The 23,356-nt window shown below is 46.7% G+C and overlaps 1 protein-coding gene across 1 annotated transcript in view; it reads right to left on the reverse strand.

Moving 5' to 3' along the window:
• Window positions 1–23,356, reverse strand: part of LOC110513669 (small G protein signaling modulator 2) — a 118,608-nt gene that overhangs the window by 52,122 nt on the left and 43,130 nt on the right. The window contains exons 4-8 of the mRNA XM_090218974.1: window positions 9,659–9,832; window positions 8,755–8,822; window positions 8,058–8,206; window positions 2,727–2,861; window positions 1,242–1,366 (exon numbers count right to left, since the gene is read on the reverse strand). Of these exons, the coding sequence (XP_090075100.1) occupies window positions 1,242–1,366; window positions 2,727–2,861; window positions 8,058–8,206; window positions 8,755–8,822; window positions 9,659–9,832 (651 nt within the window). The remainder of the gene's footprint in view (window positions 1–1,241; window positions 1,367–2,726; window positions 2,862–8,057; window positions 8,207–8,754; window positions 8,823–9,658; window positions 9,833–23,356) is intronic.

The raw sequence follows: 23,356 nt of genomic DNA on the forward strand, positions 1-23,356 counted from the left end.
CTCTTCACTGTTGACGTTGAGACTGGACAGAGGAACTCTGCCTAGAAGGCCAGCATCCCGGAGTCTCCTCTTCACTGTTGACGTTGAGACTGGACAGAGGAACTCTGCCTCGAAGGCCAGCATCCCGGAGTCTCCTCTTCACTGTTGACGTTGAGACTGGACAGAGGAACTCTGCCTCGAAGGCCAGCATCCCGGAGTCTCCTCTTCACTGTTGACATTGAGACTGGACAGAGGAACTCTGCCTAGAAGGCCAGCATCCCGGAGTCACCTCTTCACTGTTGACGTTGAGACTGGACAGAGGAACTCTGCCTCGAAGGCCAGCATCCCGGAGTCTCCTCTTCACTGTTGACGTTGAGACTGGACAGAGGAACTCTGCCTAGAAGGCCATCATCCCGGAGTCTCCTCTTCACTGTTGACGTTGAGACTGGACAGAGGAACTCTGCCTAGAAGGCCATCATCCCGGAGTCTCCTCTTCACTGTTGACGTTGAGACTGGACAGAGGAACTCTGCCTAGAAGGCCAGCATCCCGGAGTCTCCTCTTCACTGTTGACGTTGAGACTGGACAGAGGAACTCTGCCTCGAAGGCCAGCATCCAGGCTAATGATCAACTAGCCTTTTAAAATGATAAACTTGGATTAGCTAACACAACGTGGCATTGGAACACAGGAGTGATGGTTGCTGATAACGGGCCTCTGTACGCCTATGTAGATATTCCATAAAAAAAATCTGCCTTTTCCAGCTACAATAGTCATTTACAACATCAACAATGTCTACACTGTATTTCTGATCAATTTAATGTTATTTTAACAGACAACAAATTTGCTTTTACTTAAAAAACAAGGACATTTCTAAGTGACCACCAAAACTGTTGAACGCTAGTGTACGTGTTTGTTAACATTTATACAGTCCTTTGTTCTATTCCTCATCACATTCCTCTATATCCCATGGTATACGGTCTGATATACCATGGCTGTTAGCCAATCAGCATACAGGGCTCCAACCACCCAGTTTATATTCCTCTATATCCATGTTATTAAGATGTATAGTTATCATATCGTATTTCATGCATTATCTATCTCATTATCTCTCTCATTATCTCTCCATTTCCATGATAAATACTCCTGCTTGGCATGTGGTAACTCTTGTCAGGTTGCCTTGACTCTCTGAAAGGTGAAAGGTGAAATAGTCCATCGCCATATGTTTCTACCTACGGCACTTCACATCTATATCCCTGTACTTACCTCTTCTCCAGGTCACAGTCCCCCAGGGTGCCGTTGATGAGCTGGTTAGGGGTCCACTTCAAGGTGAGGTTGTCCCCTGACTGGTGAAGGGACAGGTACCCCCGCAACACCTCTATTTCTTTCTTCTATATGGGAGGGAGGGGGGTGGGGGGGCAAAGAGCTTTATTGTCATGCCATCTGACCATAACCGGGTATCCCAAAGTGCCAATGAAAATAGAGCTCTTGTTGTTGATAAACGTCGGTATTTAAAAAAATATATATATTTGACCTTTATTTAACTAGGCAAGTCAGTTAAGAACAAATTCTTATTTTCAATGACGGCCTAGGAACAGTGGGTTAACTGCCTGTTCAGGGGCAGAACGACAGATTTGTACCTTGTCAGCTGGGGGGTTTGAACTTGCAACTTTCCGGTTACTAGTCCAACACTCTAACCACTAGGCTACCTGCCGCCCCACAGAAAAGTACCTCATACCTACGGTAGAATATGGTGGTGGATCTGTGATGTTATGGGGCTATTTATCTTCTACTGGTCCTGGGGACCTTGTAAAGATCAACGGCATCATGAACTTTACCCAGTAGCAGGACATTTTAGCCCAAAAACCTGGTTGCCTCATGGGCCTCAAGTGGATCTTCCAGCAATTACAACTAAACTCCCAAGCACTAATCAAAATCTATAAAGAAATGGTTAATTGACTACAAAAATCTACATTTTTGCAATGGCCACCTCCGTCTCCGGACTTGAACTCCCATTGAAAAGCCTGTGGTTTTGAATTGAAGAGGACAGTCCATAAGAACAGATGAAGGATAACAAAGATCTGGAAAGATCTGGAACGATTCTGTACGGAGGAATGGTCTAAGATCCCTCTCAACGTGTTCTCCAATCTCTTATTGTTTTTGTTGAAAAAGGCTCAGTGTCGTTATCCTCACAATGGGAGGGGGCTGGAGTATTGAAAACAGGGGAGGGGGCTGGAATATTGAAAACAGGGGAGGGGGCTGGAGTATTGAAAACAGGAAAGGGGGCTGGAGAATTGAAAACAGAGGGGGCTGGAGTGTTGAAAACAAGAGAGGGGGCTGGAGTATTGAAAACAGGAGAGGGGGCTGGAGTATTGAAAACAGGGGAGGGGGCTGGAGTATTGAAAACAGGAGAGGGGGCTGGAGTATTGAAAACAGGAGAGGGGGCTGGAGTATTGAAAACAGGAGATGGGGCTGGAGTATTGAAAACAGGAGATGGGGCTGGAGAATTGAAAACAGGAGATGGGGCTGGAGTATTGAAAACAGGAGAGGGTGCTGGAGTATTGAAAACAGGAGAGGGGACTGGAGGGGGTTTGAACTCCTTAGAAGGCAGGAACCTAGGAAGACACCTAGCGAGGAAGCCGGTTCATAAAGGTGGTTGATCCTCTTCTGGGCTGTACTAAAAATATTTGTACAGTACTACAATAATAATACTACTACATGTTACAGTATTAAAACTCTGTGTAGTCTTACCGGTTGAACCAGGACGTTGTTTTTGCCGTAGAGCAGGTGAGTACGGGAGTTCTGGTGAAGAGATTCCACGTATTCCCGTGCAGATGCAGCAAACTTATCCTCGGACATGCTGACGCTGGACTGTCTCTTCTGGATCTGGGAAACAGGCCATGAGAAAGGTCTACGTTGTTGAGTATTGATTGTGTAAGGACGTGACGTTTTATTTAACCATTATTTAACAACAAATTCTTATTTACAATGATGGCCTAGCAAGAGGCTAAAGGCTTACTGCAGGGATGGGGGGATAAAAATGTTAGGACAAAACACACATCACGAGAAAATAGACACCACAACACTACATGGAGAGACCTAAGACAACACAACATGGCAACAACACAACGTGGCAGCAACACAACATGACAACAACACAACAACAACATGGTGCAACACAACATGACAACAACACAACAACAACATGGCAACAACACAACATGGCAACAACACAACGTGGCAGCAACACAACGTGACAATGACACAACATGGCAACAACACAACATGGCAACAACACAACGTGGCAGCAACACAACGTGACAATGACACAACATGGCAACAACACAACATGGCAACAACAAAACATGGCAACAACACAACGTGGTAGCAACACAACATGACAACAACACAACAACAACATGGTGCAACACAACATGACAACAACAACAACAACATGGTGCAACACAACATGACAACAACACAACAACAACATGGTAGCAACACAACATGACAACAAAACATGACAGCAACACAACATGACAACAACACAACAACAACATGGTGCAACACAACATGACAACAACACAACAACAACATGGTGCAACACAACATGACAACAACACAACAACAACATGGTGCAACACAACATGACAACAACACTACAACAACATGGTAGCAACACAACATGACAACAAAACATGACAGCAACACAACATGACAACAACAAAACATGGCAGCAACACAACAACAACACTTGAAAATAAAAGGAGAGCCGAACACTCTAGGAGCTCAGATGCAAAAATGTAATATTCAATGTTTCGACAGCCAAGCTGTCTTCATCAGGGTATAATCACAAACATGTCAAAGTCTACGTTGAGATCGAAGAGAGCAAGGGTCTTTAAGTTAAAGATCCAGGCAGCCTCTCGTTTTAACAATAAATGATCAAGGTCACCCCTTCTCCTAGGGAGGGTGACATGTTCGATGCCAATATAACGCAGAGACCAAATCGAGTGGCCTGCCTCCAAAAAGAGGGCCTCAACTGGATAAGTCAAGTTTTTGCACCTAATGGTGCTACGATGCTCCGAGATCCTTGTTCCCTTCGGTCTCAACGTAGACTTTGATCTGAAGCCATTCTTGTGATTATTGTGACTTTGCCATTGTAATTGTTTGTAAGTTTGTGTAGTCTAAAATGAATCTATGTTCGTATGCTATCCATTTGTTGTTTGTAATGCTGTTCTTTGTCTGCCATTTTAATATTTGAGAATTAACCAATGATATCAGGCCACTTTTGGCCATGATTACAGACACCTGTGTCTTTTGACACTATATAAACGAGTCATCCCGCTGTGTTTGTGATTATACCCTGATGAAGACAGCTTGGCTGTCGAAACGTTGGATATTACATTTTTGCATCTGAGCTCCTAGAGTGTATTTGAGTGTGTGGCTCTCCTTTATTTTCAAGCAACACAACAACACAACATGACAACAACCTGACATAGCAGCAACACAACATGACAACAACCTGACATAGCAGCAACACAACATGACAACAACCTGACATAGCAGCAACACAACATGACAACAACCCGACATAGCAGCAACACAACACAGCATGGCAGCAACACAACATGACAACAACCTGACATAGCAGCAACACAACATGACATCAACCCGACATAGCAGCAACACAACATGACAACAACCCGACATAGCAGCAACACAACACAGCATGGCAGCAACACAACATGACAACAACCTGACATAGCAGCAACACAACACAACATGACAGCAACACAACATGACAACAACCCGACATAGCAGCAACACAACATGACAACAACCTGACATAGCAGCAACACAACATGACAACAACCTGACATAGCAGCAACACAACATGACAACAACTCGACATAGCAGCAACACAACATGACAACAACCCGACATAGCAGCAACACAACATGACAGCAACACAACATGACAACAACCTGACATAGCAGCAACACAACATGACAACAACCCGACATAGCAGCAACACAACATGACAGCAACACAACATGACAGCAACACAACATGACAGCAACACAACATGACACCAACCCGACATAGCAGCAACACAACACAACATGGTAGCAACACAACATGACAACAACACAAGACAACACAACAACATGACAATAACACAACATGACAATAACACAACATGACAGCAACACAACAACACAGCATGACAACACAACACGACAGCAACTCAACACGACAGCAACTCAACACGACAACAACTCAACACGACAACAACACAACACGACAGCAACTCAACACGACAGCAACTCAACACGACAGCAACTCAACACGAGAACAACAACACGACAGCAACTCAACACGACAGCAACTCAACACGACAGCAACTCCACACGACAACAACTCAACACGACAGCAACACAACACGACAGCAACTCAACACGACAACAACTCAACACGACAGCAACACAACACGACAACAACTCAACACGACAACAACTCAACACGACAGCAACTCAACATGACAACACAACAACATGACAGCAACTCAACACGACAGCAACTCAACACGACAGCAACACAATACGACAACAACTCAACACGACAACAACTCAACACGACAGCAACTCAACATGACAACACAACAACACAACATGACAACACAACAACACAACATGACAGCAACTCAACACGACAGCAACTCAACACGACAGCAACACAATACGACAACAACTCAACACGACAACAACTCAACACGACAGCAACTCAACATGACAACACAACAACACAACATGACAACACAACAACACAACATGACAGTAACTCAACACGACAGCAACTCAACACGACAGCAACTCAACACGACAACAACTCAACACGACATCAACTCAACACGACAACACAAATTAGTAGCAGCACAAACATGGCACAAAAATTGTTAGGCACAAAGGACAAAATGGCAGATTAAACACATCACGCGAAGCAGCCACAAGTGTCAGTAAAAGAGTGTCCATGATTGTCTTTGAATGTGGAAACGGAGATAAAATGGGCCAGTTTGACTGTTTGTTGCATCTTGTTTTTTGCTGTGAACTGAAAAGAGGAGCGACCCAGGCAACTGTGTGCTTTGGGGACCTTTAACAGAATGTGACTGGCACCTATTGGGCCCTGGTCAAAAGTAGTGCACTATATAGGGAATAGGGTTCTATAGGGCCCTGGTCTAAAGTAGTGCACTATGTAGGGAATAGGGTGCCATTAGGGACGCACACCATGCGACCATGATTGAAACTGACTGGGTCCTTTACCCATCAGGGATTTGAACCAATAACATTGTAGTTACTTAGCCCTATTGTCTAACTACAAGGGTCTGTGCCCTTCTGAGAAACTGCTCCCAGGACTCCTGGGAAAACAATTGTTACTAAGTGAACTATCCTGGCTAAATACAGTTGAAATCTGAAGTTTACATACACCTTAGCCAAATACATTTAAACTCAGTTTTTCACAATTCCTGACATTTAATCCTAGTAAAAATTCCCTGTTTTAGTTCAGTTGGGATCACCACCTTATTTTAAGAATGTTAAATGTCAGAATAATAGTAGAGAGAATTATTTATTTCAGCTTTTATTTCTTTCATCACATTCCCAGTGGGTCAGAAGTTTACATACACTCAGTTAGTATTTGGTTGCATTGCCTTTAAATTGTTTAACTTGGGTCAAATGTTTCGGGTAGCCTTCCACAAGCTTCCCACAATAAGTTGGGTGAATTTTGGCCCATTCCTCCTGACAGAGCTGGTGTAACTGAGTCAGGTTTGTAGGCCTCCTTGCTCGCACACGCTTTTTCAGTTCTGCCCACAAATGTTCTATAGGATTGAGGTCAAGGCTTTGTGATGGTCACTCCAATACATTGACTTTGTTGTCCTTAAGCCATTTTGCTACAACTGTGGAAGTATGCTTGGGGTCATTGTCCATTTGGAAGACCCATTTGCAACCAAAATGTAACTGATGTCGAGATTTTGCTTCAATAGATCCACAAAATGTTTCTTCCTCATGATTCCATCTATTTTGTGAAGTGCACCAGTCCCTCGTGCAGCAAAGCACCCCCACAACATGATGCTGCCACCCTCGTGCTTCACGGTTGGGATGGTGTTCTTCGGCTTGCAAGCCTCCCCCTTTTTCCTCCAAACATAACGATGGTCATTATGGCCAAACAGTTCTATTTTTGTTTCATCAGACCAGAGGACATTTCTCCAAAACGTACGATCTTTGTCCCCATGTGCAGTTTCTAACCGTAGTCTGGCTTTTTTATGGCGGTTTTGGAGCAGTGGCTTCTTCCTTGCTGAGAGGCCTTTCAGGTTATGTCGATATAGGACTTGTTTTACTGTGGATATAGATACTTTTGTACCCGTTTCCTCCAGCATCTTCACAAGGTCCTTTTCTGTTGTTTTGGGATTGATTTACACGTTTCGCACCAAAGTATGTTCATCTCTATGAGACAGAACGCGTCTCCTTCCTGAGCGGTATGACGGCTGTGTGGTCCCATGGTGTTTATACTTGCGTACAATTGTTTGTACAGATGAACGTGGTACCTTCAGGCGTTTGGAAATTGCTCCCAAGGATGAACCAAGCTTGTGGAGGTCAACACATTTTTTTCTGAGGTCTTGGCTGATTTCTTTTGATTTTCCCATGATGTCAGAGGCACTGAGTTTGAAGGTAGGCCTTGAAATACATCCACAGGTACTCCTCCAATTGACTCAAATAATGTCAATTAGCCTGCCTGTAAATAATTGTTGGAAAAATTACTTGAGTCATGCACAAAGTAGATGTCCTAACTGACTTGCCAAAACTATAGTTTGTTAATTAACGAGAAATTTGTGGAGTGGTTGAAAAACGAGATTTGATCACTACAAACTAAGTGTATGTAAACTTCAGACTTCAAATGTATAAAGGAAATTAGTATTGCCATAGCTGCTCATTGAATCCTTACGGAATGAATTGTACAGTATTGACCAACTGCTCCAGTAAGAGCCCCATGCATTCCTCAGGCCCCCAGGGACCCAGTGTCTCTCACCCCCAGAGCGGGCCTCCTGCTGGGGGAAGCGTCCTGGCCCCGGTGGGCCCCGTGGATCCGGTGGCGCTGGACCAACTCGTTGGCCGACGGGTCCGTCCAGAAGTGGTCGGACGTCTTCAGCTTAGTGTACTCCAGAGCACAGGGACCCACTGGAGGAGGGATGGGGGGGAGTAAATATAAGCAAAAAGAGTATCTACTGTATGTAGCATTATAACAGTCCGTAGCGGTGTTATAACAACCTAATGTAGCATTATAACAGTCCGTAGCGGTGTTATAACAACCCAATGTAGCATTATAACAGTCCACAGGGGTGTTATAACAACCTAATGTAGCATTATAACAGTCCACAGGGGTGTTATAACAACCCAATGTAGCATTATAACAGTCCGTAGGGGTGTTATAACAACCCAATGTAGCATTATAACAGTCCACAGGGGTGTTATAACAACCCAATGTAGCATTATAACAGTCCACAGGGGTGTTATAACAACCCAATGTAGCATTATAACAGTCCGTAGGGGTGTTATAACAACCCAATGTAGCATTATAACAGTCCACAGGGGTGTTATAACAACCCAATGTAGCATTATAACAGTCCGTAGGGGTGTTATAACAACCCAATGTAGCATTATAACAGTCCACAGGGGTGTTATAACAACCCAATGTAGCATTAGGACAGCTCTTATGGTCAACTTACCCAGTAGACATGCCAGGATGGGTCCAAACACTGAGTCATGCATCAGAGCCTCCCTCTCATAGTACTTACTGTAGAGACAACACACACACACATCAGAGCCTCCCTCTCATAGTACTTACTGTAGAGACAACACACACACACACATCAGAGCCTCCCTCTCATAGCACTTACTGTAGAGACAACACACACACACACACACACACACTCAGAGCCTCCCTCTCATAGTACTTACTGTAGAGACAACACAAATTCACACACACACATCAGAGCCTCCCTCTCATAGTACTTACTGTAGAGACAACACACACACACATCAGAGCCTCCCTCTCATAGTACTTACTGTAGAGACAACACACATCAGAGCCTCCCTCTCATAGTACTTACTGCAGAGACAACACAAATACACACACACACATCAGAGCCTCCCTCTCATAGTACTTACTGTAGAGACAACACACACACACACACACACACACTCAGAGCCTCCCTCTCATAGTACTTACTGTAGAGACAACACACACACACACACATCAGAGCCTCCCTCTCATAGTACTTACTGTAGAGACAACACACACACACACACATCAGAGCCTCCCTCTCATAGTACTTACTGTAGAGACAACACACACACACACACGCGCAATGTAGAGAAACAACAAAAGAGCATTGAGTCAAACAATGAAAAAACAACACTCAAATGACTCCATTAGGCTTTATGCAAGACATAAGGAGGGAATGAAATGAGGGAGTCTGACAGTTCAAGACAGGCAGAAATGTCATGTGCAGAACAAAAAGGCAACAGGGAGAAAGCTAATTCAATTGGCTGGAAGAGACATGGACAAGATGTTGCTCTTTGCATACAGTGCAGTGTGAGTTAATGCAGAAGTTGCCATTCATTTCTTACCTGGAGTTATCCACGATGTACTGTACGACCTTGTCCAGGACCTTCTCGAAGAGGGCGGTGCGAACCCAGATGTGCTTGATGGCCTGAGCGGAGAGGGGCTGGGGGGCGCGACCTGCAGACAACGACTCCTGCCTCTTCAGGGGCTCCTGACCCACACGCTGGGTCCTCTGGGTTCTAGGGGGCAAAAGGCAAAGGACAGTAAATGACAGGGTTAGGGTTTGAGGTAGGGGTTAGGGTACGAGGTAGGGCTTAGTGTTCGAGGTAGGGGTAGGGGTAGGGGTTTGAGTTAAGGTTAGGGTTCGAGGTAGGGGTTAGGGGTAGGGTTTGAGGTAGGGGTTAGGGTACGAGGTAGGGCTTAGGGTTCGAGGTAGGGGTAGGGGTAAAGGTTTGAGTTAAGGTTAGGGTTCGAGGTAGGGGTTGGGGGTAGGGTTAGGGATAGGGGTTTGAGTTAAGGTTAGGGTTCGGAGTAGGGGTTAGGGTTTGGGGGGTTTGAGTTAAGGTTAGGGTTTGAGGTAGGTGTTAGGGGTAGGGTCCGAGGTAGGGGTTAGGGGTAGGGGTTTGAGTTAAGGTTAGGGTTTGAGGTAGGTGTAAGGGGTAGGGGTTTGAGTTAAGGTTAGGGTTCGGAGTAGGGGTTAGGGTTTGGGGGGTTTGAGTTAAGGTTAGGGTTTGAGGTAGGTGTTAGGGGTAGGGGGGTTTGAGTTAAGGTTAGGGTTTGAGGTAAGTGTTAGGGGTAGGGGTTTGAGTTAAAGGTTAGGGTTTGAGGTAGGGGTTAGGGTTCGAGGTAGGGGTTAGGGTTAAGGGTCAGGGTTCGGGGTTAGGGTTCGAGGTAGGGGTTAGGATTCGGGGTTAGGGTCAGGGTTCGGGGTTAGGGTCAGGGTTCGGGGTTAGGGTTCGAGGTAGGGGTTAGGGTTCGGGTCAGGGTTCGAGGTAGGGGTTAGGGTCTGGGGTTAGGGTCAGGGTTCGGGGTTCGGGGTTAGGGTTAGGGTCAGGGTTCGGGGTTAGGGTTAGGGTCAGGGTTGAGGTAGGGGTTAGGGTTCGAGGATGGGGTTAGGGTTCGGGGGTTGGGGTCAGAGTTAGGGTCAGGGTTCGGGGTTAGGGTCAGGGTTCGGGGTCAGGGTTCGAGGTAGGGTTAGGGTTCGGGGTTAGGGTTCGAGGTAGGGGTTGGGGTTAAGGTTCGGGGTTAGGGTCAGGGTTCGGGGTTAGGGTCAGGGTTCGGGGTTAGGGTCAGGGTTTCGAGGTAGGGGATAGGGTCAGGGTTGGGGTTAGGGTCAGGGTTCGGGTTAGGGTTCGGGGTCAGGGTACGAGGTAGGGGTTAGGGTTCGAGGTTGGGGTTAGGGTTCGGGGGTTGGGGTCAAGGTTAGGGTCAGGGTTCGGGGTTAGGGTTAGGGTAATGGTTCGAGGTCAGGGTTTGAGGTAGGGGTTAGGGTTCGAGGTAGGGGTTGGGGTTAGGGTTCGGGGTTAGGGTCAGGGTTCCGGGTTAGGGTTCGGGGTTAGGGTCAGGGTTCGAGGTAGGGGATAGGGTTTGAGGTAGGGGTTGGGGTTAGGGGTTAGGGTCAGGGTTCGGGTTAGGGTCAGGGTTCGGGGTTAGGGTTAGGGTCAGGGTTCGGGGTTAGGGTCAGGGTTCGGGGTTAGGGTCAGGGTTCGGGGTTAGGGTACGAGGTAGGGGTTAGGGTTCGGGGTTAGGGTTCGGAGTAGGGGTTAGGGTCAGGGTTCAGGGGTCAGGGTTCAGCAGATGATCTCAGGTAAGACTGGTGTTGCTGTAGGTTGGGGATTCCAGAAGTCCCAGTTGGAAGAATAAAGGAATTAGGAAATCCTCCAAACAAGTTTATATACGTTTTTCAACCCTACTGTAGAGTAGACTGTATGCTATCTCTGAGCTGAGTAATTGTCTTGTTGTGTGTAACTACAGTGTGTATGCACTTGACTCCATTAAAAAGGGGTAGGATAGGTATAATGGCTATGGTACGGTCTCCACCGTGTCACCTATACAGTACATAATGGGTGGGGCGAGTGGCTATGGGTTGATTTGGGACTCTACAGAAAGACACCTGTTTAACAGGTGATGTTGTAGTTGTCACCAGGAGGGGGCAGCATACCATACAGTCAGGAGGTCCGCTTAGGATTCAATGGGAGATTCTTAATAGGTTTTTACTAAAGGGACAGTTGTACATTTACTGGGGGGGCTGGTCCAAAAATGTTTTTGTTTTTTTGTTGCTTCGGTGAGGTTTGTGTGATGTTTTTAATTAGGCACAGGGGATGGTAGTGTATGTTTCCGTGGTTTACATTCCTCATTTTGCAGGTGTTACTATTTCATTTCTTCCATATAGCAACATGTCCTCATCTCCCTGCATGCTCTTCCCCTTAAAGGGTGTTTTGGTACTTCCCTTACGCAGTCGCTAACTGTACAGTCAAGTCTATCCTGCCCTCTAGTCATAGTGACAGTAGTGGTAGGTTTGTTCACATCTGCAATAGGCTAACTAGCAGTCATACCATACATACAATATTTCACGTCTCACCAATCTTCTATATAAATCAACATAGAGGAAGAGCTGATAGGCAGCAGAGAGGCCAGGTGCAGCAGAGAGGCCAGGTGTAGAGGAGAGGTCAGGTGCAGAGGAGAGGCCAGGTGCAGCAGAGAGGCCAGGTGGAGCGGAGAGGTCAGGTGCAGAGGAGAGGTCAGGTGCAGAGGAGAGGCCAGGTGCAGCGGAGAGGTCAGGTGCAGAGGAGAGGTCAGGTGCAGAGGAGAGGTCAGGTGCAGAGGAGAGGCCAGGTGCAGCATAGAGGCCAGGTGCAGCAGAGAGGCCTGGTGCAGCAGAGAGGCCTGGTGCAGCGGAGAGGCCAGGTGCAGAGGAGAGGCCAGGTGCATAGGAGAGGTCAGGTGCAGAGGAGAGGTCAGGTGCAGCGGAGAGGCCAGGTGCACATAGAGGCCAGGTGCAGCGGAGAGGCCAGGTGCAGAGGAGAGGCCAGGTGCAGAGGAGAGGCCAGGTACAGAGGAGAGGTCAGGTGCTGAGGAGAGGTCAGGTGCAGAGGAGAGGTCAGGTGCAGAGGAGAGGTCAGGTGCAGAGGAGAGTTCAGGTGCAGAGGAGAGGCCAGGTGCAGAGGAGAGGCCAGGTGCAGAGGAGAGGTCAGGTGCAGCGGAGAGGCCAGGTGCAGCGGAGAGGCCAGGTGCAGAGGAGAGGCCAGGTGCAGCATAGAGGCCAGGTGCAGCAGAGAGGCCTGGTGCAGCAGAGAGGCCTGGTGCAAAGGAGAGGTCAGGTGCAGCGGAGAGGCCAGGTGCAGCGGAGAGGTCAGGTGCAGAGGAGAGGCCAGGTGCAGAGGAGAGGCCAGGTGCACAGAGAGGTCAGGTGCATTGGAGAGGTCAGGTGCTGAGGAGAGGTCAGGTGCTGAGGAGAGGTCAGGTGCTGAGGAGAGGTCAGGTGCTGAGGAGAGGCCAGGTACAGAGGAGAGGTCAGGTGCTGAGGAGAGGTCAGGTGCTGAGGAGAGGTCAGGTGCAGAGGAGAGGTCAGGTGCAGAGGAGAGTTCAGGTGCAGAGGAGAGGTCAGGTGCAGAGGAGAGGCCAGGTACAGAGGAGAGGTCAGGTGCAGAGGAGAGGCCAGGTACACAGAGAGGTCAGGTGCATTGGAGAGGTCAGGTGCTGAGGAGAGGTCAGGTGCTGAGGAGAGGTCAGGTGCTGAGGAGAGGCCATGTGCAGCGGAGAGTTCAGGTGCAGAGGAGAGGTCAGGTGCAGAGGAGAGGCCAGGTACAGAGGAGATGTCAGGTGCTGAGGAGAGGTCAGGTGCAGAGGAGAGGTCAGGTGCAGAGGAGAGGTCAGGTGCAGAGGAGAGGTCAGGTGCAGAGGAGAGGTCAGGTGCAGAGGAGAGGTCAGGTGCTGAGGAGAGGTCAGGTGCACATAGAGGCCAGGTGCAGCGGAGAGGCCAGGTGCAGAGGAGAGGCCAGGTGCAGCATAGAGGCCAGGTGCAGCAGAGAGGCCTGGTGCAGCGGAGAGGCCAGGTGCAGAGGAGAGGCCAGGTGCAGCGGACAGGCCAGGTGCAGCATAGAGGCCAGGTGCAGCAGAGAGGCCAGGTGCAGCGGAGAGGCCAGGTGCAGCGGAGAGGCCAGGTGCAGCATAGAGGCCAGGTGCACATAGAGGCCAGGTGCAGTGGAGAGGCCAGGTGCAGCGGAGAGGCCAGGTGCACAGAGAGGTCAGGTGCAGAGGAGAGGTCAGGTGCCGAGGAGAGACCAGGTGCACAGAGAGGTCAGGTGCATTGGAGAGGTCAGGTGCACATAGAGGCCAGGTGCAGCGGAGAGGTCAGGTGCACAGAGAGGTCAGGTGCATTGGAGAGGTCAGGTGCTGAGGAGAGGTCAGGTGCTGAGGAGAGGCCAGGTGCAGCGGAGAGTTCAGGTGCAGAGGAGAGGCCAGGTGCAGAGGAGAGGTCAGGTGCAGAGGAGAGGCCAGGTGCAGCAGAGAGGCCAGGTGCAGCAGAGAGGCCAGGTGCAGTGGAGAGGCCAGGTGGAGCGGAGAGGTCAGGTGCAGAGGAGAGGTCAGGTGCACATAGAGGTCAGGTGCAGCGGAGAGGCCAGGTGCAGAAGAGAGGACAGGTGCAGCGGAGAGGCCAGGTGCACAGAGAGGTCAGGTGCAGAGGAGAGGTCAGGTGGAGAGGAGAGGCCAGGTGCACAGAGAGGTCAGGTGCATTGGAGAGGTCAGGTGCTGAGGAGAGGTCAGGTGCTGAGGAGAGGCCATCTGCAGCGGAGAGTTCAGGTGCAGAGGAGAGGTCAGGTGCAGAGGAGAGGCCAGGTACAGAGGAGAGGTCAGGTGCTGAGGAGAGGTCAGGTGCACATAGAGGCCAGGTGCAGCGGAGAGGTCAGGTGCAGAGGAGAGGCCAGGTGCACAGAGAGGTCAGGTGCATTGGAGAGGTCAGGTGCTGAGGAGAGGTCAGGTGCTGAGGAGAGGCCAGGTGCAGCGGAGAGTTCAGGTGCAGAGGAGAGGCCAGGTGCAGAGGAGAGGTCAGGTGCAGAGGAGAGGCCAGGTGCAGCAGAGAGGCCAGGTGCAGCGGAGAGGCCAGGTGGAGCGGAGAGGCCAGGTGCAGAGGAGAGGCCAGGTGCAGAGGAGAGGTCAGGTGCAGAGGAGAGGCCAGGTGCAGAGGAGAGGTCAGGTGCAGAGGAGAGGTCAGGTGCAGAGGAGAGGCCAGGTGCAGCATAGAGGCCAGGTGCAGCAGAGAGGCCTGGTGCAGCAGAGAGGCCTGGTGCAAAGGAGAGGTCAGGTGCAGAGGAGAGGTCAGGTGCAAAGGAGAGGTCAGGTGCAGAGGAGAGACCAGGTGCAGAGGAGAGGCCAGGTGCAGAGGAGAGGTCAGGTGCAGAGGAGAGGTCAGGTGCAGAGGAGAGGTCAGGTGCAGAGGAGAGACCAGGTGCAGCGGAGAGGCCAGGTGCAGCGGAGAGTTCAGGTGCAGAGGAGAGGCCAGGTGCAGAGGAGAGGCCAGGTGCAGAGGAGAGGTCAGGTGCAGAGGAGAGGCCATCTGCAGAGGAGAGGTCAGGTGCAGAGGAGAGGTCAGGTGCAGAGGAGAGGCCAGGTACAGCGGAGAGGTCAGGTGCAGAGGAGAGGTCAGGTGCAGAGGAGAGGCCAGGTGCACGGCCAGTAATCAGCAGGTAGCCTATTGGTTAGAGCGTTGGGCCAGTAACCGAAAGATTGCTAGATTGAATCCCCGAGCTGACTGTCGTTCTGCACCTGAACAAGGCGGTTAACTCACTGTTCTCTGGTAGGGCCGTCATTGTAAATAAGAATTTGTTCTTAACTGACTTGCCTTGCATAATGTCAAAGTGGAGTTATGTTTTTTGACATTTTTGCAAATTAATTAAAAATGAAAAGATGAAATACAGTGCCTTGCGAAAGTATTCGGCCCCCTTGAACTTTGCGACCTTTTGCCACATTTCAGGCTTCAAACATAAAGATATAAAACTGTATTTGTTTGTGAAGAATCAACAACAAGTGGGACACAATCATGAAGTGGAACGACATTTATTGGATATTTCAAACTTTTTTAACAAATCAAAAACTGAAAAATTGGGCGTGCAAAATTATTCAGCCCCTTTACTTTCAGTGCAGCAAACTCTCTCCAGAAGTTCAGTGAGAATCTCTGAATGATCCAATGTTGACCTAAATGACTAATGATGATAAATACAATCCACCTGTGTGTAATCAAGTCTCCGTATAAATGCACCTGCACTGTGATAGTCTCAGAGGTCCGTTAAAAGCGCAGAGAGCATCATGAAGAACAAGGAACACACCAGGCAGGTCCGGGATACTGTTGTGAAGAAGTTTAAAGCCGGATTTGGATACAAAAAGATTTCCCAAGCTTTAAACATCCCAAGGAGCACTGTGCAAGCGATAATATTGAAATGGAAGAAGTATCAGACCACTGCAAATCTACCAAGACCTGGCCGTCCCTCTAAACCTTCAGCTAATACAAGGAGAAGACTGATCAGAGATGCAGCCAAGAGGCCCATGATCACTCTGGATGAACTGCAGAGATCTACAGCTGAGGTGGGAGACTCTGTCCATAGGACAACAATCAGTCGTATAATGCACAAATCTGGCCTTTATGGAAGAGTGGCAAGAAGAAAGCCATTTCTTAAAGATATCCATAAAAAGTGTTGTTTAAAGTTTGCCACAAGCCACCTGGGAGACGCACCAAACATGTGGAAGAAGGTGCTCTGATCAGATGAAACCAAAATTGAACTTTTTGGCAACAATGCAAAACGTTATGTTTGGCGTAAAAGCAACACAGCTGAACACACCATCCCCACTGTCAAACATGGTGCTGGCAGCATCATGGTTTGGGCCTGCTTTTCTTCAGCAGGGACAGGGAAGATGGTTAAAATTGATGGGAAGATGGATGGAGCCAAATACAGGACCATTCTGGAAGACAACCTGATGGAGTCTGCAAAAGACCTGAGACTGGGACGGAGATTTGTCTTCCAACAAGACAATGATCCAAAACATAAAGCAAAATCTACAATGGAATGGTTCAAAAATAAACATATCCAGGTGTTAGAATGGCCAAGTCAAAGTCCAGACCTGAATCCAATCGAGAATCTGTGGAAAGAACTGAAAACTGCTGTTCACAAATGCTCTCCATCCAACCTCACTGAGCTCGAGCTGTTTTGCAAGGAGGAATGGGAAAAAATTTCAGTCTCTCGATGTGCAAAACTGATAGAGACATACCTCAAGCGACTTACAGCTGTAATCGCAGCAAAAGGTGGCGCTACAAAGTATTAACTTAAGGGGGCTGAATAATTTTGCACGCCCAATTTTTCAGTTTTTGATTTGTTAAAAAAGTTTGAAATATCCAATAAATGTCGTTCCACTTCATGATTGTGTCCACTTGTTGTTGATTCTTCACAAACAAATACAGTTTTATATATTTATGTTTGAAGCCTGAAATGTGGCAAAAGGTCGCAAAGTTCAAGGGGGCCGAATACTTTCGCAAGGCACTGTATCTTGAGTCAATTGGTAGATGGGTCAAAAATTACAAAGCAAACATTGAATATCCCTTTGAGCATGGTGAAGTTATTAATTACACCTTGGATGGTGTATCAATACACGGCAGTCACTACAAAGATACAGGTATCCTTCCTAACTCAGTTGCCGGAGAGGAAGGAAACCGCTCAGGGATTTCACCATGAGGCCAATGGTAACTTCGAAACAGTTACAGAGTTTAATGGCTGTGATAGGAGAGAACTGAGGATGGATCAACAACACAATACTAACCTAATTGACAGAGTGAAAAGAAGGAAGCCTGTACAGAATACAAATATTTCAAAACCTACATCCTGTTTGCAACAAGGCACTAAAGTACAACTGTAAAAAATGTGGAAAAAGAAATTAACTTTATGTCCTGAATACAAAGCGTTATGTTTGGGGCAAATCCAACACATCCCCCAGTACCACTTTTATATCTTCAAGCATTGTTGTGGCTGCATCATGTTATGGGTATGCTTGTCATCGGCAAGGACTGGGGAGTTTTTTAGGATAAAAATAAACGGAATAGAGCTAAGCACAGGCAAAATCCTAGAGGAAAACCTGGTTCAGTCTGCTTTCCACCAGGCACTGGGAGACAAATTCACCTTTCAGCAGGACAATAACCTAAAACACAAGGCCAAATCTACACTGGAGTTACTTACCAAGAAGATATTTAATATTCTTGAGTGGCCTAGTTAGTTTTGAAAATCTACGGCAAGACTTGAAAATGGATGTCTAGCAATGATCAACAGCATTGTACAATCCAGGTGTGCAAAGCTTACCCAGAAAGACTCACAGCTGTAATTGTTGCCAAAGGTGATTCTAACACATATTGACTCAGGGGTGTGAATACATTTGTAAATTATGTTTTTGAAAAACAGGTTTTCACTTTGTCATTATGGGGATTTGTGTGTGTATATGGATGAGACAAAAAATAAATTTGATCCATTTTGAATTCAGGCTGTGGAATAAGTCAAGTTTCAATACTTTCTGAAGGCACTTTTACTCCAGAAGTTATGTAGGAGTTTGACAGCTTTTCATTTTTTCACTAATTTAAAATCGGCTGTACCAGCTACAAAACCCTGCATTGATTGTTCTTCTCAGGGCTCTGTCCCCCCCTCCTCACACACACATGCCTCCCATTACCACCCTACTCCCACTCAAACTGGCAGCCGCAGTCACGATGCCTCTTCAGCCTGCCAAGGGATCTTGTTGTGGATCTTCACACACATACACACACACACACACACACACACACACACACACGTACATACAGTTGAAGTCAGAAGTCATGGATGTCGCAGGTCTTCACAAAATTCTAAATGTCATTAAATGTCAAGAGGAGATGATGTCAACAGGAGATGATGTCAACAGGAGATGAAGGTAGATTGACACGACACGATTTACAATTTTACTCCGACAAAACCAAATGAACATGAGGAATACGCCGGCGTGATGACGGCGTTTATATCCGAGACGTGCGCACCGCTCTGAAATTTAAATCTAGAGTCGGGGCTTGAAGGCAACCCCGTCAATTCCTACACTGAATCAAGCTCCCTCCATCACCCTCCATCTCACCGAGAAGAAGCAGAGAGGAAGAAGGAGAGGAACATGAAAAACTAACTTGTATATGTACCAGACAACTCCCACAGTACGCTCATGGGGAACACTCCTCACGCTGGCCAACAATATGACCTGCTTCCCAAGTGGCCCACCTATTCCCTATTCAGTGAGTTACTTTTGACCAGGGCCCATAGAAAATGTGGTGAGTTACTTTTGACCAGGGCCCATAGGAAATGTGGTGAGTTACTTTTGACCAGGGCCATAGGAAATGTGGTGAGTTACTTTTGACCAGGGCCCATAGGAAATGTGGTGAGTTACTTTTGACCAGGGCCCATAGGAAATGTGGTGAGTTACTTTTGACCAGGGCCCATAGGAAATGTGGTGAGTTACTTTTGACCAGGGCCCATAGGAAATGTGGTGAGTTACTTTTGACCAGGGCCCATAGGAAATGTGGTGAGTTACTTTTGACCAGGGCCCATAGGAAATGTGGTGAGTTACTTTTGACCAGGGCCCATAGGAAATGTGGTGAGTTACTTTTGACCAGGGCCCATAGGAAATGTGGTGCCATTTTAAACGAATACATAGGCAGTAGACACAGACAGAGAGGGGCTTCTGGGATGCTTCAGGGGGTATGAGGGGTGATACTTCCAGTCTTGTTGTTTGTCACGGGCCTACACACAATACCGCATCAGAGCCTGGTTCCCTCTCTAGGTTTCCTCCTAGGTTCCGGGCCTTTCTAGGGAGTTTTTTCCTAGCCACCGTGCTTCTACACCTGCATTGCTTGCTGTTTGGGGTTTTAGGCTGGGATTCTTGTACAGCACTTTGTGAAATCGGCTGATGAAAAAAGGGCTTTATAAATTTGATTGATTGATTGATAATGTCAAAGTGGAAATATGTTTTGTGTGACATTTTTACAAATTCATTAAAAAGGAAAAGCTAAAAAGGAAAAGCTGAAACGTCTTGAGTCAATAACTCATTTGTTATGGCAAGCCTAAATAAGTTCAGACAGAGTAAAAATGTGGACATATCTAGGACAGTGTGGACTGTGTCTTTTTCTACATTTTGTTACGTTACAGCCTTGTTTTTTATTTTATTTTACCTTTATTTAACCAGGCAAGTCAGTTAAGAACACATTCTTATTTTTCAATGACGGCCCCTTATTCAGGGGCAGAACGACAGCTTGGGGATTCGATCTTGCAACCTTTCGGTTACTAGTCCAACGCTCTAACCACTAGGCTACACTGCCGCCTCATTCTAAAATGAATTAAATAAATACAAATCCTAATCAAGCTACACACGTAGACATGTTTGCAAATGTATACAAAATAAAACAGAAATACCTTATTTACATACATACATAATTTACATAAGTATTCAGAACCTTTGCGATGAGAATCTAAATTGAGATCAGGTGCATCCTGTTTCCATTGATCATCCTTGAGATGTTTCTACAACTTGATTGGAGTCCACCTGTGGTAAATTCAATTCATTGGACATGATTTGGAAAGGCACACACCTGTCTTATATAAGGTCCCACAGTTGACAGTGTATGTCAGAGCAATAGCCAAGCCACCAGGTTGAAGGAATTATCGAGGATTGTGTCGAGGTACAGATCTGGGGAAGGGTACCAAAACATTTCTGCAGCATTGAAGGTTCCCAAGAACACAGCGCACTCCATCGTTGTTAAATGGAAGAAGTTTGGAACCACCAAGACTCTTCCTAGAGCTGGTCGCCCGGCCAAACTGAGCAATCGGGGAGAAGGTCACTCTGACAGAGCTCCAGAGTTCCTCTGTGGAAATGGGAGAACCTTCCAGAAGGACAACCATCTCTGCAGCATTCCACCAATCAGGCCTTTATGGTAGAGTGGCCAGATGGAAGCCACTGCTCAGTGAAAGGCACATGACAGCCCGCTTGGAGTTTGACAAAGGCATCTAAAAGACTCACAGACCATGAGAAACAAGGTTCTCTGGTCAGATGAAACCAAGATTGGAGGAAACCTGGCACCATGGTGGTGGTAGCTGGCACCAGTATGGTGGTGGTAGCATCATGCTGTGGGGATGTTTTTCAGCGGCAGGGACCGGGCGACTAGTCAGGATCGAAAAAAGAACGAAGCAAAGTACAGAGAGATCATTGATGAAAACCTGCTCCAGAACGCTCAGGACCTCAGACTGGAGCGAAGGTTCACCTTCCAACAAGACAACAACCATAAGCACACAGCCAAGACAATGCCAGAGTGGCTTTTTGGACAAGTCTCGCATTGTCCTTGAGTGGCCCAGCCAGAGCCCGGACTTGAATCCAATTGAAAATCTCTGGAGAGACTTGAAAATAGCTGTGCAGCAACACTTCCCATCCAACCTGACAGAGATTGAGAGGATCTGCAGAGAGGAATGGGAGAAACTCTCCAAATACAGTTGTGCCAAGCTTGTAGTGTCATACCCAAGAAGATTCGAGGTTGTAATCGCTGCCAAAGGTGCTTAAACAAAGTACTGATTAAATGGTCTGAATACTTATGTAAACGTAATATTTAAGTTTTTATTTATTTTTTTTATGTACAAAAATGTCTAAAAATGTTTTTGGCTTTGTCATTATTGTGTTGTCATTAAAGGGTATTGTGATGTCATTATGGGGTATTGTCTGTAGAATGAACAGAATCTGTCTGAATAGAGTCTGTCTGAATGAATAGTGTGTCTGAATGAATAGTGTCTGTCTGAATGAATAGTGTGTCTGAATGAATAGTGTCTGTCTGAATGAATAGTGTATTTGTCTGAATAGTGTCTGACTGAATACTGTCTGTCTGAATAGTGTCTGTCTGAATCGTGTCTGTCTGAAAAGAGTCCTTCTGAATAGTGTCTGAATAGTGTCTGTCTGACTCTGTATAGAGTCTGTCTGAACAGTGTGTATCTTAATAGTGTCTGTCTGAATAGTGTCTGTCTGAATAGTGTCTGTCTGAATAGAGTCTGTCTGAATAGAGTCTGTCTGAATCTAAATAGTCTGTCTGAATAGTCTGTCTGACTAGTATGTCTGAAATAGTGACTATCTGAATAGAGTCTGAATAGAGTCTGTCTGAATAGAGTCTGTCTGAATAGTGTCTTAACAGAGTCTGTCTGAACAGAGTCTGTCTGACTAGAGTCTGTCTGAATAGTGTCTGTCTGAATAGTGTCTTAACAGAGTCTGTCTGAATAGAGTCTGTCTGAATAGTGTCTGAACAGAGTCTGTCCGAATAGAGTCTGTCTGAACAGTGTCTGTCTGAATAGTGTCTGAACAGAGTCTGTCCGAATAGAGTCTGTCTGAACAGTGTCTGTCTGAATAGTGTCTGAACAGAGTCTGTCTGAATAGTGTCTGTCTGAACAGTGTCTGTCTGAATAGTGTCTGAACAGAGTCTGTCCGAATAGAGTCTGTCTGAACAGTGTCTGTCTGAATAGTGTCTGTCTGTAATAGCTTCTGTCTGAATAGTGTCTGAACAGAGTCTGTCTGAATAGAGTCTGTCTGAACAGTGTCTGTCTGAACAGTGTCTGTCTGAACAGTGTCTGTCTGAATAGTGTCTGAACAGAGTCTGTCTGAATAGAGTCTGTCTGAATAGTGTCTGAACAGAGCCTGTCTGAATAGTGTCTGTCTGAATAGCGTCTGTCTGAACAGAGTCTGTCTGAATAGTGTCTGAACAGAGTCTGTCTGAATAGTGTCTGAACAGAGTCTGTCTGAATAGTGTCTGAACAGAGTCTGTCTGAATAGTGTCTGAACAGAGTCTGTCTGAGTAGTGTCTGAATAGAGCCTGTCTGAACAGAGTCTGTCTGAATAGAGTCTGAACAGAGTCTGTCTGAATAGTGTCTGAACAGAGTCTGTCTGAATAGTGTCTGAATAGAGTCTGTCTGAATAGTGTGAACAGTGTCTGTCTGAATAGAGTGTCTGAATAGTGTCTGAACAGAGTCTGTCTGAATAGTGTCTGAATAGAGTCTGTCTGAATAGTGTCTGAACAGTGTCTGTCTGAATAGAGTGTCTGAATAGTGTCTGAACAGTCTGTCTGAATAGAGTCTGAACAGTGTCTGTCTGAATAGTCTGTCTAAATAGAGTTTTTCTGAATAGAATCTGTCTGAATAGAGTCTGTTTGAATAGAGTCTGTCTGAATAGAGTCTGTTTGAATAGAGTCAGTTTGAATAGTCTGTTTGAATAGAGTCTGTTTTAATAGAGTCAGTTTGAATAGAGTCAGTTTGAATAGAGTCTGTTTGAATAGAGTCTGTTTGAATAGAGTCTGTTTGAATAGAGTCTGTTTGAATAGAGTCTGTCTGAATAGAATCTGTCTGAAATAGTGAATAACCTGAATAGTGTCTGTCTCAATAGAGTCTGTTTGAATAGAGTCTGTCTGAATAGAGTCTGTCTGAATAGAGTCTGTCTGAATAGAGTCTGAATGGAGTCTGTTTGAATAGAGTATGTTTGAATAGAGTCTGTCTGAATAGAGTCTGAATGGAGTCTGTTTGACTCTGAATAGAGTCTGTCTGAATAGTGTCTGTCTGAATAGAGTCTGAATGGAGTCTGTCTGAATGGAGTCTGTTTGACTCTGAATAGTGTCTGTCTCAATAGAGTCTGTTTGAATAGAGTCTGTCTGAATAGAGTCTGTTTGAATAGAGTCTGTCTGAATAGAGTCT

The sequence above is a fragment of the Oncorhynchus mykiss genome, chromosome 24 (genome assembly GCF_057628025.1).
Source record: "Oncorhynchus mykiss isolate SJ-2025 chromosome 24, ASM5762802v1, whole genome shotgun sequence".
NCBI classification, from domain to species: Eukaryota; Metazoa; Chordata; class Actinopteri; order Salmoniformes; family Salmonidae; genus Oncorhynchus; species Oncorhynchus mykiss.